Here is a 21473-nt window from a genome sequence, read left to right on the forward strand (position 1 = left end):
CGTTTCTCTCGCCACAGATGCTGCCAGACCTGTTGAGGTTTTCCTACACTTTGTTTTTATTCCAGACCTCCAGCATCCACAGTATTTTGCTTTTATTAACATAAAGAAGATATGGGATGATGCAAGAACATGAATTTATTTGGTTTAGAATAAAAAAAAAGGGACCTGCTACTTTGAGGCTTGTCACTTTTGAAATACCATCACTGTTAAAATATAGGCAAACATGGTATCCACAAAGCAAGATCTCACAAACAGCAATGAGGCAAGAGGTGATCTCTTTTAGCAATGTTGGTGGAAGAGTAAATATTAGCCAAGATTTTGGATATATGCAGGTAAAGCTGTATTTGAATAAAATATTCTCTCTTCATTTATAAAGGTGTGGGTCACGCTTATAACTTTATGCTTTGGAGATAAGGAATGGACTTCCATTTGGAGGGAAGGACTCTTGAGTGACCTGGAAGGACGAATAAAGAAGGTAGTGTATCAGATATCAAATGCAGGTCACATGTATGAATGTTGTTTAGGTAGTGTGTTAAACTTGCAGTTTTTCAATTATCTATCTGCCATTCCTTAGCACAGTGACTAATTCTGGGGTAACATTTGATCAGAGCCAACAGCCCGCTGCCATCTTGCCCAGCTGCAAACATGGATAGAGAATGTTGTCAGGCTATTCAACAGTATTGAGGGGAAAAAGGGAGTATAATAGTGGAGTTCTCATCTGATATTTCTCACATACTTCCCAAAAGCATCTCTAGGTGGAAATTGGAATCAAAATGCTGTGGCCAATTGAAGTGTTGCACCAACAGAGGCTAGGAAACTCAATGCAAACCAAGTATTGATCTTGAGGCATCCCTGGATGACTCTGTAGCACACTGCATGGGTGCACACATCTGCTGTGCCTTTGTAAGAACTCTGCATGTTTAAAGCATATTCTTGGAAAGGAAAATACTCTTAATTGCAGAAGCCTTGCACTCCATATTTACACCCTTGTGTGGTGAGGTATTAATTTCTGATGAATAGCATTTACATCAGCTTTGTAGAACACTAGTTATTGTGCTTGTTGGAAATAATTTGTAATATTTAATGGCTGGTAGAATACAATTTACGAACTGATGCTGAAATGTTAGCAGGAACTTAATTCATGCTACAAAAGAAATTAATGTGCACCCACCTTGGGCAGCTCCTTCAGAAGGAAACTGAAATGTTGCCAATGTTGCATAGAGACTTCAATAGTGTTAAATGCCATCTGTTCATCTTTTATGTTTTTGCAAGACATTTTGAGACATTAAAATGACAACATACCTTATCTTTTCATCAGGAAAGTCCTCACAATCAGATAGAAATTTATTGCCAAGTGAATGAGAAGTTGGGCGACTTGCAGCCTTTGGTTGCAAAATGTTTTGAGAATTGTGCACTTGATGCTGTCCACTCTATATGCCAGGTATCAACGGTGTAAAACTATATGGTTAATGTTTGGATTTTTCAAAGACTGGTTCATACTTTGCTTGCAATATGTATATTTTACCCCTTCTAGGACAAGTCTGAAGCCAGGCTTTTAGATAAATTGTTTCATTACAATTTGAGCAAGTTTGGAAAGTTGTTGTCAACAATAATTGAAAATCCCTGGCCTAAAAACTCGGATGAAAGCTTTATGGAAGATCCTGATTCAGTTGTCCAGCATTTACTTAATTGGTCAGCTGTAAGAACCATCTTTAAATTGCAAGGTATGGTAACAATTTTAGTATGTTTAATTTACTTCGGAACAGTAATTGTGGATGGCCATTCCTCTGGTTCTTTTAATGACCCACCTCCAGCTCAGGCTACCACCTTGTTTTGCCATTGTTCTTTACTTCAGCTGCTCGTAGTTATGCTGATTCCTCTCCTGGATGCTAGTTCCTTTTTTTTTCTCCACTGTCAACTTTTTCATGTATTGTATTCTCCTTTTATATTCCAAAGGAAACATTTTTTGACTTTGTGCTTCTCATGGACAGCCTTGCATGCTGGGAGCACAAAGTTGAAATAATACCTGATATAAGTCTCAACTACCTACAGACTTCTTGTATTCAAATTTGAAACCATCCTCCTGTCTCTTAACTCTGATCCCATGCGCCTGCCCTCTTTCTAAACCATCCTCTACTCCAACTTTACTCCAAAATTTCCTCCCATAAGGTTCTCCCTTTTTCTCACCATCTTGTTCTTGAAGACAACTGTCTGCTTCTTTGACCCAACTTGTTTGCTCCAATTTCTTTTCATCCAACATTCCCATCTGATCATAAGAAACAGGAGCAGGAGTTTTTTTATTCTTTTTAAAGATGTGGATGTTGCTGGCCATTTATTGCCCATCCCTAATTGCCCTTGAGAAGGTAGTGGTGAGCTACCTTCTTGAACCGCTGCAGTTCATGTGGTGTAGGTACAGCCACAGTACTGTTAGGAAAGGAGTTCCAGGATTTTGATCCAGCAACAGTGAAGGAACGGTGATATATTTCTAAGTCAGGATGGTGTGTGACTTGGAGGGGAACTTGCAAATGATGACGCTCCCATGCATCTGCTGCCCTTGTCCTTCTAGGCGGTAGAGGTCGAGGGTTTGTGAGGTGCTGTCGAAGGAGCCTTGGTGAGTTGCTGCGGGAGGTCAGGCAGTGATTACTTGCTGCAGGATTCCCAGTTTCTGATCTGCTCTTGTAGCCACAGTATTTATATGGCTGGTCCAATTCAGTTTCTTGTCAATGGTAATCCCCAAAATGTTGATATTGGGGGATTCAGCAATGGTAATGCCATTGAATGTCATGGGGAGGTGGTTGGATTCTCTCTTGTTGGAGATGGTCATTCCCTGGCCCTTGTGTGCCATGTATGTAACTTGCTGCTTATCAGCCCAAGCCTGAATGTTGTCCAGGTTTTGCTGTTTCTGGGTTCGCGCTGCTCCTGTATCTGATGGTCACAAATGGTGCTGAACATTATGCACTCATCAGTGAATATCCCTACTTATGGCCTTATGATGGATGGAAGGTCATTGTTGAAGCAGCTGAAGAGGTTTGGACAGTACCCTGAGGAACTGCTGCAGCGATGTCCTGGGACTGAGATAATTCATCTCCAACAACCACAGCCATTTTCCTTTATGCTAAGTATGACTCCAACTAATGGAAAGTTTGTCCCTGATTCCCACTGACTCCAGTTTTGCTGGGGCTTCTTTATGTCACACTCAGTCAAACGCTGCCTAGATATCAAGGGCAGTCACTCTCACCTCACCTCGGGAGTTCAGCTTTTCTGTCCATGGTTGGACCAAGGCTGTAATGAGGTCAGGTGTTGAGTGGCCCTGGCAGAACCCAAAATGAGTATCAGCGAGCAGGTTATTGCTAAACCTTGATAGCACTGTTGATGACACCTTCCATTACTTTGCTGATAAAGGAGAGTAGGCTGATGGGGTGGCAATTGGTCAGGTTGGATTTGCTCTGCTTTTTATGTACAGGGCATAACTAGGCAATTGCCCACATAGCCAGGTAGATGCCAGTGTTGTAGCTGTACCAGAACAGCTCAGCTAGGGGTGTGGCTAGTTCTGGAGCACAAGTCTTCAGTACTATTGCTGGGATGTTCAGGACCTATAGCCTTCGCAGTATCCAGTGTCTTCAGCTGTTTCTTGACAGCAGGTGGAGTGAATCAAATTGGCTGAAGACTGGCATCTGTGATGCTGGGGACCTCAGGAGGAGGCCAAGATGGATCATCCATTCGGCACTTCTGGCTGAAGATGTTTGCAAAATATTTTTTTGCACTGATGTGCTGGGCTCCCCCATCATTGAGGATGGGGATATTTGTGGAACCTCCTCCTCCCATTAGTTGTTTAATTGACCACCACTGTTCATGACTGGATGTAAGAGGACTGCAGAGCTTAGATCTAGTCATTTGGTATGGCATTGCTTAGCTCTGTCTATTGCATGCTGCTTTTGCTGTTTGGTATGTAAGTAACCCTGTTTTGTAGCTTCACCGGGGTGACTCCTCATTTTTAGGTATGCCTGGTGCCACTCCTGGCATGCCCTCCTGCATTCTTATTTGAACCAGGGTTGATCCCCGGCTTCCCAGTTTCAGATTTCCAGCACCCGTAGTATTTTGCTTTTGATCCCCAGCTTGATGGTAATGGTAGAGTAGATGAACGACCAGGCTATGAGGTTACGGATTGTGGTTGTATGCAGTTCAGCTGCTGATAGTCCACCGTACATCATGGATGCCCAGTTTTGACTTGCTAGATCTGTTCAAAATCTTATCATTTAGCACAGTGATAGTGTCACACAACACAATTTAGGGTATCCTCAATGTGAAGACAGGACTTCGTCTCCAATAGGCCAGTGCAGTTGACACTCCTACCAATACTGTCATGGACAGATGCATCTGTCACAGAGATTGGTGAGGATGAAGCAAGGAGGTTTTTCCCTCTTGTTGGTTCCCTTGCCACCTGCAGCACACCCAGCCTAGCAGCTATGTCTTTTAGGACTTGGCTGGCTCGGTGAGTAGCGGTGCTACTGAGCCACCTTTGATGATGGCTCAATAATTCACACCCAGAGTAAGTTCTTTGCCCTTGCCACCTTCAGTGCTTCTTCCAAGTGGTGCTCGACATGGAGGAATGGAGGAGTACCGATTCATCAGCTGGCGGGGTGGGATGGTTAGGTGGTAACCAGCAGGAAGCTTCCTTGCCCATGTTTAACCTGACACCATTAGACTTCATGGGGCCCAGAGTCGATGTAGAGGACTCCCAGGGTTCCTCTCCCCCCACCACTCCTCCTCCTACCCCCCCCCCCCCCCCCCCTTTCCAATTTTGGCACAAACCCCCAGATGTTAGTAAGGAAGACTTTGCAGGGTCGACAGGGCTGTCGTTGTCACTTACGTTGCATAGGTTGATGCTGAGCAGTCCATCCGGTTTCATTCAATTTAGACTTTGAAGCGGTTTGATACAACTAAGTGGCTTGCTAGGCCATTTTGGAGAGCATTTAAGAGTCAAGCACATTGCTGTTGGTTCGGAGTCACATGTAGGCCAGACCAAGTAGGGGCGGCAGATTTCCTTCCCTAAAGGACATTTGTGAGCCAGATGGGATTTTACAACAATTGACAATGGTTCATGGTCACTATTACCGAGACTGACTTTTCATTCCAGATGTATTAATTGAATTTAAATTCTACCAGCTGCTGTGGTGGGATTTGAACCTGTGACTCCAGAGCATTAGGCTGGGCCTCTGGATTGGTCATCCAGTAACATTACCGCTATACCACCACCTCCCCTAAAGCAGTAGGCCATTTGGCCCATTGAACTGGCTCCCCCATTCAATAAGATCCTGACTGATCTGATTGTGACCTCAGTTCCACTTTCCTGTCTGCCCCCCTTAACCCTTGACTCCCCTGTAGATCAAAAACCTGTCTTGATCTGCCTTGAATATATTCAATAACTAAGTCTTCACTGCTGTCTGTGGAAGAGAATTCCAAACACTAATGACCCTCTGAGAGAAGAAACTCTTCATTTCCATCTTAATGGAAGACCCCTTATTTTTAAATTGTGTCTCCTAGTTCTAGAAACCCCATGATAGAAAACAGCATGTCGGAGTCTACCCTGTCAAGCTTCCTTAGAGTCTTATATTTGTGTCCTCGGCTTGCCACAATCATCAATCTATCTCTACCCTGTGACATCATCCTTACTTCTCTCAAATAGCTGTTGTCAACCTCTCCTGAGAAATCTGCCTTAAGCCTCCCATGCTTTCCAGCTAATGACAATCTGAAATTTTGTCTTTCTCAAGTTCTGGGCAACATTGCCTTGCTGTACTGTGCCTACATCAACTGCTCCATTTGATCCCTGTAAATAGTTTCTGTATTGCCAAAACCACAGACTCTTACAGTCAAAGTGACTAATGGTGTCTTCTGTGGCAGTAATTCTTTTCTGCCCTTTTTGTCTGTGTACATATGCTGTACATATGTAGCTAATGTCTTTGACATTGATCACTCATCCTCCCACAAAGTCTCTCTTTAATTGCTTTTTTTACACTTACCCCAAAGATAACTAAATGTATCTTCTAATGAAGTCTCTTCTGTTGCCTCCGTATCACCATGGTGTAGTTCGGGGTTCTATCCCCTGTCACTCATCTCAGCACTGTTAAATGATCCCCCTTGGTGACAACATCCACAAGCACAAGCTTAGATACCGTGTGTGTGCTGGTGAAATGCAGATTAACTTTTCCACTCCTTTTCAAAACAATTTCTCAACTATTCAAAATAAACCTGGCATCAAGTCTTGAATGAATCCAAATTTCTTCCAAGTTAATGCAGACAAAACCAAAGTCATCCTTTATGGCTTTCTTTCACTTGTCTCTGTTGACTATATCAACTGCTCTAATTGCCAACTCAAACTAAGCCTGCTGACGCTTGAGGTTTATATTTCTTCCCCATATCATTTTGTAACCAACACCATCTTCCACCTTCAAAACATTGCTCACTTCCACCTTTTGCTGCTACTGAGACTCTAATCTGCACTCTTATCACTGCAAATTGCAACTTTTCTACTGTTCTGCAATTCTGCTTCCACTCTTTAGGAATTGAAATGTAATCAGGTGTTGGTGCCATGCCCTTATTTACTCAAAACCCTGAACTCTCATCATCTTGGCTCTCACCAGGCTCCCTGTGCACCTCTACATCAGTTTCAAAGTGCATGTCTTAATTTTTGCATGTCTGCAGCATTGCCAGCTAAACAGTTTAATGTGCATTTCATACAAGTTAAATTTTAAACTTCAGATATGAGTTGAATAGCAGTATTCCTGAGCAAAACCAGACATGCATGCACATTCAATTGTATCAGATTGTCCTTTTAACGCTACTCTTATGAATTGAGATTTGCCTTAATTTTTGTCCCCAAGCCCTCCATCATCTGGTACAATTTCATTCTATGTTTTTGTGAATAGGAACGGATAGCAAACTTATTGATCAGCTGTCAGATAAAGCTCACCATTTGATGGCAATAGCAGATTCAGTGTTCTTGGATCTGATGAACAAACTTCTAGATGGCTCCATACAAATAAAACATTTGGATTGGATCTTAAAAAAGAAGAACAGCTTTATAGCTTTGCACAACACAAGTAAGTTTTTCTGTAAATTGTCTCGCTTAAAAAGAAAACTTCCATATGGAAACACGCAAAAGGCACTTCTGAAGGTTTTTTTTAATGCCAAGTTTATTTGCAGAAAATGATGGATCTTTCAGAGGAAAAAACTTAGGAGAGTTATTGATGTGGCGACAAGAGGAACTACTTGCATTCAATGAGGAAAGTAATTCGATGGACAGTCTCTTGAAAATGTGTAAAAAAATCCATGAGTTTGTGAAAGGTACTGTTTTTTTGCATTATTTTTATTTAAATTATATAACATGTTAGAGGACTGGTTTCAGGGTTTTCAGCCGCAGCTGTCCTGTATGGAGGGGCAATTGCAAAGGACAGATATCTTATGTGTGTGTCCATTAGGCTGATACTAGCCCCTGGTGACTGACCATTAGGAGCAAGCTGCTTGTTTTCCACTTACAGGCCTATTGGTTGATGAGTTTTTTTCTCATTTACGTTTTGAAGCTCAGGTAATTTATTAGTAATTGTAAGGTTTTATTAGTAGTAGTAAGGTTTCCTAATAGTACAGCTTATTAGCTGTAGTAGGGTTTATTAATTATAAATTAATTGAGAAAAATAGATTAATTAACACATCATAAAGATGGCCGGAAAGGTGATGTGTTGCAGCTGCAGAATTTGGAAGGTCCTGGATGCCAGTGTGGGTCCAGGGGAAACGCATCTACAGTGTCTGCGACTCGAGGAGCTTCGGCTCAGAGTCAATAAACTGGAGGCTGAGCTACACACACACTGCAATGCATCAGCGAGGGTGAAAGTTACCTGGACGTTTTGTTCCAGCCAGCAGTCCTTAGGCTAGGGTTGCCTGATTTGGTCAGTGGTCAGGGGCAGGAAGGTGTGACTGCAAATGAGGAAGGTAAGGGGACCGAAAAGGCAGAACTTGGAGGAGCCACAGCCTCGAGGTTCTTGCAGCCTATATGGACAAAAATGGGGGCTGCAAGGTGGATGAGCAAATTGACCATGGCAACAGGGTACAGGAAGCCATTCAAGTGGGGGGAGTAGATAGGATTGTAATGGTAATAGGGGATAGACAGTTATCTGTAGCCAAGAACAAGGATCTAGATGGCTGTGATACCTGCCAGGTGCCAGGATTTGGGACACCTGCTCGGGCGAGAGAGGAACTTAGTGGTAGGGCAGGGAATGGGATCCAGTTGTTGAGGTCCACATTGGTGCCAGTGACATAGATGGGACTAGGAAAAAGGTTCAGCTTGGGGATCATGAGCAGCATGGGGGCTAAATTAAAAAGCAGAACCTCAAAGGTAGTAATCTCTGGATTATTACCTCAGCCACAAGCAAATTGGCTTAGGGTAAATAAAATGAGAGAGATAAATATGTGGGGAAGACTAGAACTAGGGGATACAGTTTAAGAATAAGAGGTCTCCCTTTTAAGTCAGAGATGTGGAGAATTTTTTTTGTCTGAGGGTCATTAGTATGTGGAATTCTCTTCCTCAGAAAGCAGTGAAGGTTGGATCATTGAATTTATTAATGGCAGAGTTAGACAGGTTTTTGATAGATAAGGGAGTCAAGGGTTGTGGGGTGGGCGGCAGACAGGAAAGTGAAGTTCAGACACAGCCAGATAAGCCATGATCTAATTGAATGGCGGAGCTGGGCTGAGTGGCCTACCCCTGCTCCTAAGTCCTATGTTCCCTAGAAGATCTGTGCTTTCATAGAATGGTGTTGCTCCCTCATTTTTTTTAAGTTGGAAATTTGCTACCTCTACCTCCAGTCTTTGTTGCTTCGAGAAAAATGTAAACCAAGGGAAGAATTTTCTCCTCGTCAGGGGGGTTGTGTGGGGGCAGGCGCGCAGCTGATCGGAGCCCCCCCTGACTGGCTGGGCGCCGCTATTTTACACAGCGGTGCCTCAGGGAGATTAGGTTCATGTATAAAACATTGAATGAAGGGAGAAAAAAAACTTAAGGATATGTTCCCTCATGGGAAACTGTCACATGAGCTGGGTCATGTCCATTAATGTTAATAAAAATTTTGCCAGCCCTTTAAAACCATTCATGAAACCTCATCCCGCCCATGGCTGAGGTTCCATGAAAAATGCGAAGGCGGCCTGGGCTCTTCACCTGCCCGCGAACCCTAAGGTTGGACAGGCAGCTCAGGTCAATGATTTAATTGATTGTTAAATGGCCTTAATAAGCCTTTGACAGTTTGGTGGGTGTGCAGCCGACTTGGCTGCGCGCCTGCTGATCTAAAAACCTGAATGACACGCGGTGATGTCGGGATGTACACCCGACATCACAGCGCGTCATTTTACACCTCGGCAAGTGGGCCCCGCCCCCTCTTGCCAAGCCAAAGATTCTACCCCAAACGTCTGCCTAATATTCCATCTTGCTTCTATAATGATGCTTAAAGCATTGCAGAATATGATTTTGCAATTCATCTGAATAAAGAAAAATATTTTTTGCAAAGGATGATTAAGCTTCATTGTAGGAAGAGAACCCCTGTTGTATTTCTGCAAAATATTAATCTAGTTTTCTCTTGTAGTGGAAATTGAAGAACCTGAAAAACTGCTTGAAGCCAATGTTAGATCAAAGGCGCTAAGTGATCTAGTGATCATAAAGCGGATGGAAGATTTGATATCACTCCCCACTCAGGTTACTTACTTCACTTTAAGTGAGGAGCTGAAAGAAATGGCAAAAAACATTCATAACTTTAAAGATAGCCATGTTTTACAAATGTGCTGGGAAAAGGAAGCCAAAGCATTGTGCGAGGAAGATATGACTAATTATGAAGAAGCATTGGAGTCGACTATTTCAATATCTCTCGAAGCTGTTCATACTATGATATGGGTGCCATGTTTGGATAAGTACAAGGAAATTTTTAAAGAAATAAAGGAGGGGAGTCTTACATTTGAAGAGGTCGATACCATCTTTAAAGTTTATGTTGATCGATATGAGGATCTAAGGAGTGATTTCAAAATTATGTGTGGATTAGAGACGAGTACTAAAGGCAACTGGATAGAAAAACGGATCCAACAAATTCAGGAATACCACGAGCTCCATTTGGCTGTTGAATCTGCCCAAGTAATCATGAAAGTCCAGAATATGTTGAGCCTTACTGGAAATTTCAGTGTTCTGCAAACACTACTAAAGTTGGTAAGTTATTTATTTATTCTTCCACTGGATGTGGGTGTGGCTGGCTGGGCCAGCATTTATTGCCCATCCCTAATTACCCTGGAGAAGGTGGTGGTGAGCCGCCACCTTGAACCGTTGCGGTCCATGCATTGTGAGTACACCCACAGTGCTGTTAGGAAAGAGTTCCAGGATTTTGACCCAGCAACAATGAAGGAATGGCGATGTAGTTCCAAGTCAGGATGGTGTATGGCTTGGAAGGGAATTTGCAGGTGGTGGTGTTCCCATGCATCTGCTGCCCTTGTCCTTCTAGGTGGTAGAGGTCGCAGGTTTGGAAGGTGCTGTCAAAGGAGCCTTGGTGAATTGCTGCAGTGCATCTCATAGATGAGACACACTGCTGCCGGTGTGTGTGTCAGTGGTGGAGGTAGTGAATGTTGAAGGTGGTGGTTGGGATGACAATCAAGCTGGCTGTTTTGTTCTGGATGGTGTCGAGCTCCAAGTGTTTGTTGGAGCTTCTCTCATCCAGGCAAGTGAAGGGTATTCTACCACACTCCTGACTTGTCTTGTAGATGGTGAACTAGCTTTGGGGAGTCAGGAGGTGAGTCACTGTCCACAAAATTCCCAGTCTGACCTGGTATTTTAGCCACAGTATTTATATGGCTGGTCCAGTTCAGTATCTGGCCAATGATAACACCCAGGACGTTGATCGTGGGGGATTCATCAATGGTAATGCCATTGAATGTCAAGGGGAGATGGTTGGATTCTCTCCAGTTAGAGATGGTCATTGCCTGGCACTTGTGTGGCATGAATGTTACTTGCCATTTATCAGCCCAAGCGTGAATATTTAAATTTTGCTTTCCTTGTTAATTTTCTTTTCTCTCCTCTCCTAAAGATCTTGACTCCTCAGTTGATTATGGTCCCAAAGAACCAGACTCCAGTGCCTAATCTAAGTGGCCATTGTAGCTGTGTACTTTGGCTATGATGCTGCCAAGTAGCTGCTAAACTCAAAAAGATTAAAGCCTGCAAACAAACTGAAGTTGAATAAATGCATGTCTTAAGCAACTTTCCCAACTACTGAACTTAATGGAAAATGTGGGAAGTGGATGCATCATAGCTAAGCCTGAACCATTCTTTCCTAATGTCCACTGAGCAATATCACTGCTGCATGTGATCAAATCTAGAGCTTCCTAGCAAATCATTACAACAGTGTGAATATTTCTATTGTATTTAAGTTATAGGAATGGTTAAAGAAGTTTGGACTTTGAGATAACCTTAAAAGCTTCAAATTAACTGTGAAAGCAGTTAATAAAATTGAACCGACAATTTGTTCACTTGTGAAGGTCCTTTTTTTACTCTTTTATGGGAGGTGGGTATCACTGGATAGGCCAGCATTTTTATTGCCCATTCCTAATTGCTCTTTGAATAGCAGGGAACAAGATTTCTTTTATAAAAAAAAGGGAAGAAAATTGAGTATAAACCTTTACACAAAAGATAACGATTTTACAATAATTAAAAAATTAACTGATGGCATACATGTGTTTGAGGAAATTGGATGTGCTCCTGGAGAGAGAAGGAAATGACGGGGTGATTAGTACTGTTCCTGATATCTAACAAAAAGAAACTCGATTAATGGCATTTACTTGTTCTGAAAGTTGTTGTGCTCTATGTTTTTATCTAAAACTTTTGAAAAATATTAATTTAATTTTCTAATGTATTATTTGTTTTGCTCCTATAAACCCTTGTAAATAAAACAGATTCAATTCTAAAATCGTACACTGAACTATAATTAGTGCTATCACTTGTCAACAAAAGCTTGAAATAGGTTTTAGTTTGATTACTAATCAGATAAAACACAATTTTACGTTTCATTTTAGACAGATGAATCCTTTAAGAACGAAAGGCTAGACTGCATAGATGAACAACTTATAGAAGCCAAAAGCCGTCTTAAGGAAGTGAAAGAATGTCGCAGAAAATGTTTGGAAGAGCTTACTCTAAGGCAGCAATTTGTACATTGGGTCAAAGAAGCATTAGAAGGTAAATAAAGTAAAAGTTTTGCAAGCTATACATCATGCATTAGTTAAAAGCTTTTTCTTCATTATTTCTAAAATTAAACCAACTCAATAAAAAGAGACAAAAGTCAAACTAACTTTCAAAGTGAAGAGGCTGTAACATTAATTAATTGTTCTATCATCTTTGTACTTCATTGCTGGACTTTCCTGTACATTGATGCTCAGAGAAGCACAATCAAGGTGCAAAGTAAATATATGGCGTACAAATCTCTGACTGTAATGATACCCTACACCCCAACCTGAAAATATGTTTTTACTGCAATTGTACTTGCTCCAAGACCCAATATTGCAGCAGGGCCAAGCAAACTACTCTAGCATGCGTTGAGGCCATTCTAATCCTGTGACTTCAGACAGCCATTTTTACAGTTAATCTTGGAAATAAAAATGCCCCTTTTGCTGGCTGTACTGTTATTTACGATTATACTGGAGGAGGAGCAACAGGAGTAAGAGAACCAGTCACGAAGCCCACAAGTGGAAGCAAAACTCTACATACATGTACCCACAGGGGAATGCATAGGCCTTGATTGACACTTCAGGGAGGTCAAAAGAAATAAAAACAAAAAGCTAAAAGCTACTGTGGATGCTGGAAATCCAAAACAAAAACAGAATTACCTGGAAAAACTCAGCAGGTCTGGCAGCATCGGTGGAGAAGAAAAGAGCTGACGTTTCGATTCTGTTGAAGGGTCATGAGGACTCGAAACGTCAGCTCTTTTCTTCTCCACTGATGCTGCCAGACCTGCTGAGTTTTTCCAGGTAATTCTGTTTTTGTCAAAAGAGATGATTGATTTTAAAGTCTAGGTCCACATGCGGCAATGGAAGGATGTGTCATCAGTGATGAGGATTATCCCTTGCTGCTGTACTTCATGACTCCTTTTCACATTCCAAGACCAAAATTGGAGGAGAGGTACAGTCAAGTACATATGTCCACATTCGGGTACAGAGCAGCAGCTTCAGGCGCTTGTAAAGTTCTGGGAAGGTGTCCTCAAATACTTCCTAGAGAGCGTAGAGAGGAGAGTCAACATGCTCAATTAGCCGTAACACATGGTTTGGATTTTGACATACCAGACAGTGGAAGCTAGTGACAAGGGACGGGGCGTGTGATGTCACATCACGAGCCATTGCTTTGAAAGGGCAGGGCATTTGGAATGTGTGTTTGTAGTGCAGACCTTTACCCAATGAGCACCTAGCACAAAGCCATGGGTTGAAAATTGAAAATGTGATAATCAGTGGATTTAAAATATGCGTAATCTGTTTGTGATTTCATTAGTTTTTTAGGGTTTCCTCAACTGGTTTGTGAAATACTTTGAGAAATTGTTATATATTTTATGCTTAATTTTCTCTATTGATGTACATGGAAGTGATATTTTGCCCTTGCCTCCATTGTTTTTTCTTTACTAGATACAAATGAACTGAAAGTGTTTGTTGACCTGGCTTCAATCTCAGCTGGTGAAAATGACCTTGATGTCGATCGTGTGGCTTGCTTTCATGATGCTGTGTTAGCCTACTCTCCATTACTTTTTGAACTAAAGCCAAATGCCGGGTTTACTGACTTTATGTCTTGTCTGCAGAAGTTGTGGAATGCTTTAGACAATGATCCTGATCTTTCTAAGAAGCTGGTAAATCAAATCTTAATATTCAACAATATTGATTTTTAATTTATTGTGCAGATGATTGAAAACCTACTTTAAAGAGTGAATAATTAAAAAGACATTTAGTATAAGTATGACTTCTTGTTTCCTGTTTGTAGCTGTGAGTCTGAGTCTACCATAAGGCTACCACTCCTTCTGAAGCCCTGAAGAGGGTATTTTCAAAAATGTTGCTTCGTAGTTAAAAACATTCCTTTTCTAAGAGTTATAGGTATACCAAATTCTGTTGACACCTGAACTTCTTTGAATCAAGCTTTTGCTTGCTGATGCACATATTTCCACCAGTACTTATCCTATCGACCTTAAGATCCATCCCTGAGTTGGGAATAATTATGCATTGGCTTGTTTGGAAATGGTTGTTTCCGGAATACTTTGAGCTGAAGTTGAAGGATGTTTATGTTTTGGATTGGAACTCTTTTCTGAATACTCCAAGGTCAGATTAAAGAGGACACATTTTAAGTGAACCTCTGTTTTTCCTTGCCATAACAATGCAGTGTAACCCTAGCTTGATAGAGTGCCTTTTGTTTCACCAGTATTAGTCGTTCCATTTCTCACACCCATTCTTATGGTCTGTTGAGTGATATTAATTTTGGCGAACCACAGTTTTAATAATGCAAATCTTTCTGTAATATTGAATTATAAATGTTTGTGTTAAAATACCTTTTAAGGTGTAATCACTGTTGTAGTGGAGACAAGTGTAGCAGCCGATTTGTGCACAGTAAGACCTCTCAAGCTGATATGAGAAAAATGATCAGTTAATCTATTTGTGGTTGATGTTAGCTGAGGGATAAGTATTGGCCATAAACCCAAGAACACTTCCCCTGCTCCTCTCTGTATAGTTGCTTTGGATCTTTTATGTCCACCTGAGAAAACAGATGGTGTGTCAGTCTAACACCTCATGTCATTTGAAAGATGGCAGCGCCTTAGCTACTGCACTGAAGTGTTAGCCTCTTGTGTTCTCAAGTCTCTAGAGTGGGGTTTGGACCTATAACCTTCTGGCTTCGGCTACCACTAAGCTAACACTGGCAAGAGAGCTGAATTATGAGAAAAGATGGTACAGTCATCGGTTTCACTGTTTGGCAAAGAGAAAGACGAAGGGGTAGAGCTTGATCTTTCAACATTTTTATTGATTTAAGAGAATTTAGATCTGGATGAGTTCTTCTATCAGTCACAGGATTGGAGGTCTTGGTGACAATTAAGGATGTTAAAAGGGAAAATAAAGAAATTTAGGCAGCATTTTTTTCATTAAGAGGTTGATAAAATTGGATAACAACTTAGCAGAGGTAAAAACAAAAAGTATTTGGAATACTTGGGCATTGGTGGAGAGAAACAGAATTAATTTCCAGTATTTTCAGTTTTTACTTCACATTTCCAGCAGCTGCAGTATTTTGCTTTTGTGTGGTGGTGAAATAGAAAACCATGACAGAGTTTTTTTTAAAAAACTCAATGAATTTGCATTTGGAAAATGATTCTGGCTTTATTAGTTCCTGAATCACAATGAGGAAACTGGTGAGAGGTCTGGAAGAGTTGGTGAGATGGAACAATGGTATCCTACCCACAGTATTACTTGGTTTGCAAATGAGTTTTGAAGGCAGCTCCTCTATTTTTTTTCCCCTCTTCCACTTGCAGCAAGATTCAGCTCGTCATTTGGACTGGCTAAAAACTGTGAAGGAAAGCCATGGATCTGTGGAACTGTCATCCCTTTCACTGGCTTCAGCCATAAACAACAATGGAATCTATATCATCAGTTCTCAGGGGAAAAATAAGGTACAGTAAGGGCAAAAGTGTTCAAAAATATGGTAATAGTTATTCTCTCTTTTATACTCTTAACATCATTATACTGCAAATGGCTTGCTCTACCTATTGTTTAAATTTTTGAGATACTTCCTTTTCCAGGATACTTCCAGGTAGACCAGGCACTTTTCAGGCCTAAAACTGGCAACCATTAGCCCATTACCAAGTTTGCACAACGAGCAATGATCTGACCAAGATAGCCATAGTCCTGCAGGATAGATTTGATGCACTCTATTTCTGTGTCAAGCTTGCAAGGTGAGCAAATGACTAGGGCCCGATTCACGCTTATACTATGCAGTGGCCACATGAGTGATATTTTCCACTAATAGGATGCTGCCATCAGCCAAAAAGATGTTCTGCCTACCACACAATTGAGCAATGTCCTGTATGAATTTCAGTGCCAGTGCTATTCCAGGTACGTAGGCCATACATCTCAACAGTTAGCTGTGAATCAAACAGCATGTTCCTTCAGTTGTTCATAATGGACAAGTACAAACTGTACTCACCAACCTGTGCTTGCAAAACCCGAAACAAAACATCTATAGCTTGATGTGATTTTGCGAATAGCTGCACTAACAACCAATTTAAGTTGAGCACGATTTGTGCTTATTTACTTATTTATTTGCTATTAGTGGCATACATTCATATGCAGGGACCCATTTTCTGCAAACAAAAGGAATATGTTCAGGTCTTGAGCCTTTTTTGAATTACCTAGGGGCTGGGGGAGCCTATAGTTATCCATTGCAATGCTTCGGCCAATCAGAGTCTACATGCCAACCAACCTGCACCCTTTTCTCCTCTATAAATTGATGTGAACATTTGAAATTTGACATTCTTGCTTTGGTCCCAATGAGTACAAGATGAAAAGCTTCTACAGCATGTCTCTCTTTTCAGCAATATATAAGATCTTGACTTGATTTTGCTACCAGTTAATAAACATCATCTACTTATTGTAGTAGACTTAATATAAATTTTTGAAGAAATTAGTGGATTGTATTGTTAAGTTTTTGTAACCTCCCCTGAAGTCAGTTGCTGGTCTTTTTCTTGCTTTTTTTTAGACTGGTAAATTATATATTCTCTCCAGTGAAACTCAACGCAAACTGGAGGAACAGCACCTCATCTTCCAACTAGGCACTTTACAGCCTTCTGGACTTAATATTGAGTTCAACAATTTCAGATCATGAACTCTCTCCTCCATCCCCACCCACTTTCCAATCCCCCATTTTCCAATAATTTATAATTTTTTTACAACTATATTTTTTTCTTTTTCTTTTGCCTCCTATTTTAAAATTTATTTTGATCTATTGTTTAATCTCCACCTTTTAGCCCATTTCGATCCCTTCCCCCCATCCCACCCCCACTAGGGGCATCTGCCACTAGCTTGTCCTGCTTGCTACCCTTAATGTCCCCATTAGCACATCCTTTAGATAATATCACCACCGTCAACACCCCTTTGTCCTTTTGTCTATGACATCTTTGGCAGTCTCTTCTTGGCCTCCACCTGTCACTGGCCCTCTATCGAGCTTTCTTGTCCCACCCCCTTCTCCCAGCTTATATTTCATCTCATTTCTATATGTCATAGTTCTGATGAAAGGTCATATGGACTCGAAACGTCAACTGTATCCCTCTCCGCAGGTGCTGTCAGACCTGCTGAGTTTTTCCAGGTATTTTTGTTTTTGTTCTAGATTTCCAGCATCCGCAGTATTTTGCTTTTATATATTCTCTTTGTTGATCTACAAAAAGAAATACAGGATATTGCAGGAAGCAAGTTGGCGTTGTTGTGGAATTTGGGAGGTTCTTTCTCTTCAGGTGGCTTCAGATGGTTGCCTTGCACACACACCTCATCTGGACACAACCTTTGTTTCTGTACTATACCCATTACCACTTTCTTTGACTGTTGCATTATGAAATATTTGGTTATTTAATCTCTCTTGCCCTCCATCCTATCCCAGCCCTTCTCTTTTGTTCTCCCTGCCCCTTCCTCACTTTCACTGACTTGAGAACTCTTACATTTCTATCTATTCTGATTAAAGGTCATCTTGTCCTGAAACATTGATTGATTCTCTGCACAGATGTTGCCTAACCTGCTGAGTATTTCCAGCATTTTTTGTTTTTATTTCAGATTTCTAGAATCCCTAGTATTTTGTTTTTGTTTCATAATGTTAGCCTACATTACAATAACAATCATGAAAACTGTTTTTAGGAGCTGTTGTCTTAAGTACGTAAGCCACATTTCCATATACTATTAGAATGTGCCACTGTAACGGTTACCTTTCATAAGATATTGGAGCATATAAGTAAGCTAATACATAGGCATTTTGTTGATTCTGGCATTTGTGTCGACTCAAGTACTCTTCCAAAGCATTTGGACAATAATTTCCTTAAGTTAGGAAACAAATCCCTTTTATGCCTGTCTCTACATAGACTTGAGAAAGTCTGTATAATACAGAAAATGAGAGGAATAAATGTCTGGTTCGCATTGAACTGAACAGTAGTAAATTCTAAGTCATTAGCTTACAACTGATCCTATCCTATATACTACTCTCAGGGCTTCTACTTTTCCAGGTTACTTTTGTTTCTCAATCATTATTTGCTTCCTTAATCTCATCCCATCTCCAATCAAAGGCTGTTAGAACCAACAATAAAACTTATTTGTTATTTGGATTTTAATGATGTTTGAGATTTCTACACCTAAATCTTCCCAACTCCCAAATTTTGCATGTTCACAAGATTGGAGTGTACCATGCATCAGCAAAGCAAGATAAGTTGCCAACCGTTTAAATTCTGTTAAGTTTTTAATATGCATGTAATCTTGAGCCTGCTAAATTCAACTTTTTGGTAATATGCGATCATAAATTCTGGAGAATCAAAAGTACCCATTAAAACTTGCTTTTAATTTTAAAAGCAATAGGTAAAAACGGTTTTGAGTTGGTAATCCTTTATTTCACAGCTTTCATTAGGATCAGCTATCACATTAAATCTGTCAGAAGTGCACGATGACGGTGAGGAGATGCGAAGTTACACTTTCGAAGAATTGAAAGAATTGCAGAATAAACTCATGCTAATGTCAGGCAAGGGAGACCATGGACGAGAAGAAGTGGAAAGATTTGTAGAGGTAAGCAGCTCTCTCAAACCATTTGTTACATCTGTGTGATTCAGTGATTTATCTTTTAATTTGATGGAGCATAAGAAACTTGATGTTGAAACAGTGGTTTTTGAATGCTTAAGTGTATTTGTAAGCAGCCAGTGTTAGCCAGGTTGTCGTTTTAATCAGAAAGCTACCTCCACGTCAAATCCACCAACCCTTGTTGGCTTTATACATTCTTGCTATCTTAGTGGTGGAAACACTTCAGTACCATTTCCTACAAAAATATAAAGAGGTGAGAAATATTGAACAAGGGTTTCGTTCCATCTTAAATTGTGATGGAAGGCTTAATTTCAGTGGAACTGCGGTGATTATAACAATGCACCCAGTACATTGATATATTGATTTATATAAAGCTATTTGTCTATCCTTAAGACAATCATGGAGGTTCATGATAAACGATGCCTTTTTCTATTAGTGAATTTTTAAAAATATATTGTGATAACTTTCTAAACAATTACTAGATAGATGAGAAATCATAAGATTTAAAGTACTAAGACTGATAAGACTGATATCCCAATGGCTAGTGGAACCAAACATTAAAGTTGCGCAGTTACTTTTGTCTTAGCTGAGAATCATTGCTGATGTGGTGGCATTATTTACACCAACTTGTCAATTATATACAAAGAAAAAGATACAATTAGTTATTTTAATTTGCATATACACTGTAATCTTTCTCACCATTGCTTCAGTTGCAGGCCATAAATACACTCTTTTGTACGCAGGTATTTGCCAATGTCCAAAGGCTTGCAACATCTTTCATCAGTCTGTCTTCGGCTGGCAACATGTTATTCAGAAATTGGAAAGCAGAAGTGTATTGTTCGAGTAAGAATGAGGCTTGCATGATAATTGATTTTAATTTATATGAAGTCAGTGAGATTAAGGCTATTGGAAATGTCACTGAACAGCTTCCGATTCTCTGTAAAAAGATGGAAATCTATCTTGAAAAGTGGAAAAAATATATGGATCAGCAAAGGTCCCAGTATTATTATTTAAACTTCTACACAGCTGAGCAGATTGTTTACCTCTGCACCAAGATATTTGGCCAGAATTGCACTAGTCTACATGTCCTGATGATGATGTCCTTCATTAAGCCTGACTGTACTGCTAAAGATGTAAGAATAGCTCTGGAGAAACTTTTAGGAGGAAGTAGGAGCACAAGAATCCAGCCGTTAGCTGGTGACAAGAATGATAGTGAAACTTCAGTGAAGACAAAAGCAGGTATCCAAGATATAGCCAAGGAAGGAGACATGGATAAAAAGATGGACTTGCTGTGGGAGCACTATATGAAGAATATGAGTTATTTTCTGTCCAACTGTCTTGATGTCAGCACCCTTGGTGAACTTCTTGATATCGTTGCTGGCGCAAAGCAAACTGTTGCAAGAGCTCTTCCACCTGGCTTTCAGAAAGGTCATCCTAACCTTGTTGTTTGCCCACGCTCTGATCTGCTCACTTCTGCTTTGTGCATTTATATGTACTCCAGTGATCAGCCGCTGCCTGCCTACGACGAAGTACTGCTTTGCACAACTGAAACAACATGCGAGCAGGTGGAGCTGTTCCTGCGCCGGTGCCTGAATGGATACGAAGGTTCCAAGATATATGCGCTACTATATGCAGATGAACTGACTTATGACGTCAGTGTGAAGTGCGAAGAACTGTTCAAAAGTCTGGAGTTGGAGAGTTCACCGGATTATAAGATGGTCATATTATGCAATTGCGAGAGGGAGCACTGCTACATTCCATCTGCATTTAGTCGATATAAGGTGCATGTAATTCCGCAAGAACCTTTAGACAAAATCCAGAGTTATCTGAAGGAGCACTACAGAATTGCACCAGCCATTTCATCGGCAGCTTCTGTGTTTGAAGATAGGATGTTTGTAAGGATCATATCTTCAGAGAGAGCTGGAGTTGGTAAGTTCCTATATCATAGATTTATGATTAAAAATGCTGAAGTTTTCCTTATTTTGCTGGCTATGAAGTTTTAAGTGAAGTGAAGTATGAAATAAATTGCTGGTTTGTGTTTGTCTATTGCACAACAATATTTGTAATTTAACCATAAGGTCTGTGTTGATCCTCTCACTGAGAGGCAGTAATGGTGAGAAAGGGACAAATTCATACTAACTGAATAGGTCTCTTTCTGAGGCTGTTATGAAGGTAGAGTGGGGGTATTTTTACTGTGATACTATGTAAAAAATATTTGATCTGAGCACTGATATCCCTCACCTCAAATAATTACAAATATTCAATTGGAAGTCTACAATACTTCATTTTGCATATGAGGAGTTATATACTATACAAACTTTTATTTTCATGCATTCCTTAGTCACTGTAACAAAAACAGAATTACCTGGAAAAACTCAGCAGGTCTGGCAGCATCGGCGGAGAAGAAATCAGTTAACGTTTCGAGCCTTCATGGCCCTTCGGCAGAACTGAAGCATAGTTAGAAGAAGGGAGAAATATAAATTGGTTTAAGGTGGGTGGGGGGGGAGGAGAGAGAGACATTGAGGGTGTGGTGATCACCACACCCTCAATGTCTCTCTCTCTCTCTCTCTCTCCTCTCCCCCCCCCCCCCACCACAACCACCACCACCACCCACCTTAAACCAATTT

General features: G+C 40.7%; 1 protein-coding gene across 2 annotated transcripts in view; it reads left to right on the forward strand.

The window, feature by feature from the left end:
- LOC144699854 (E3 ubiquitin-protein ligase rnf213-alpha-like) overlaps positions 1-21473 on the forward strand; it is a 159607-nt gene that overhangs the window by 61530 nt on the left and 76604 nt on the right. For both annotated transcript variants that reach the window (XM_078571162.1, XM_078571160.1), the window contains 11 exons: positions 377-475; positions 1319-1441; positions 1535-1724; positions 6927-7100; positions 7204-7344; positions 9624-10234; positions 12085-12244; positions 13678-13895; positions 15555-15692; positions 18670-18834; positions 19590-20775. In XM_078571162.1, the coding sequence (XP_078427288.1) occupies positions 377-475; positions 1319-1441; positions 1535-1724; positions 6927-7100; positions 7204-7344; positions 9624-10234; positions 12085-12244; positions 13678-13895; positions 15555-15692; positions 18670-18834; positions 19590-20775 (3205 nt within the window). The remainder of the gene's footprint in view (positions 1-376; positions 476-1318; positions 1442-1534; positions 1725-6926; positions 7101-7203; positions 7345-9623; positions 10235-12084; positions 12245-13677; positions 13896-15554; positions 15693-18669; positions 18835-19589; positions 20776-21473) is intronic.

The sequence above is a fragment of the Cetorhinus maximus genome, chromosome 24, assembly GCF_964194155.1.
Source record: "Cetorhinus maximus chromosome 24, sCetMax3.hap1.1, whole genome shotgun sequence".
In the NCBI taxonomy this organism is placed as follows: Eukaryota; Metazoa; Chordata; class Chondrichthyes; order Lamniformes; family Cetorhinidae; genus Cetorhinus; species Cetorhinus maximus.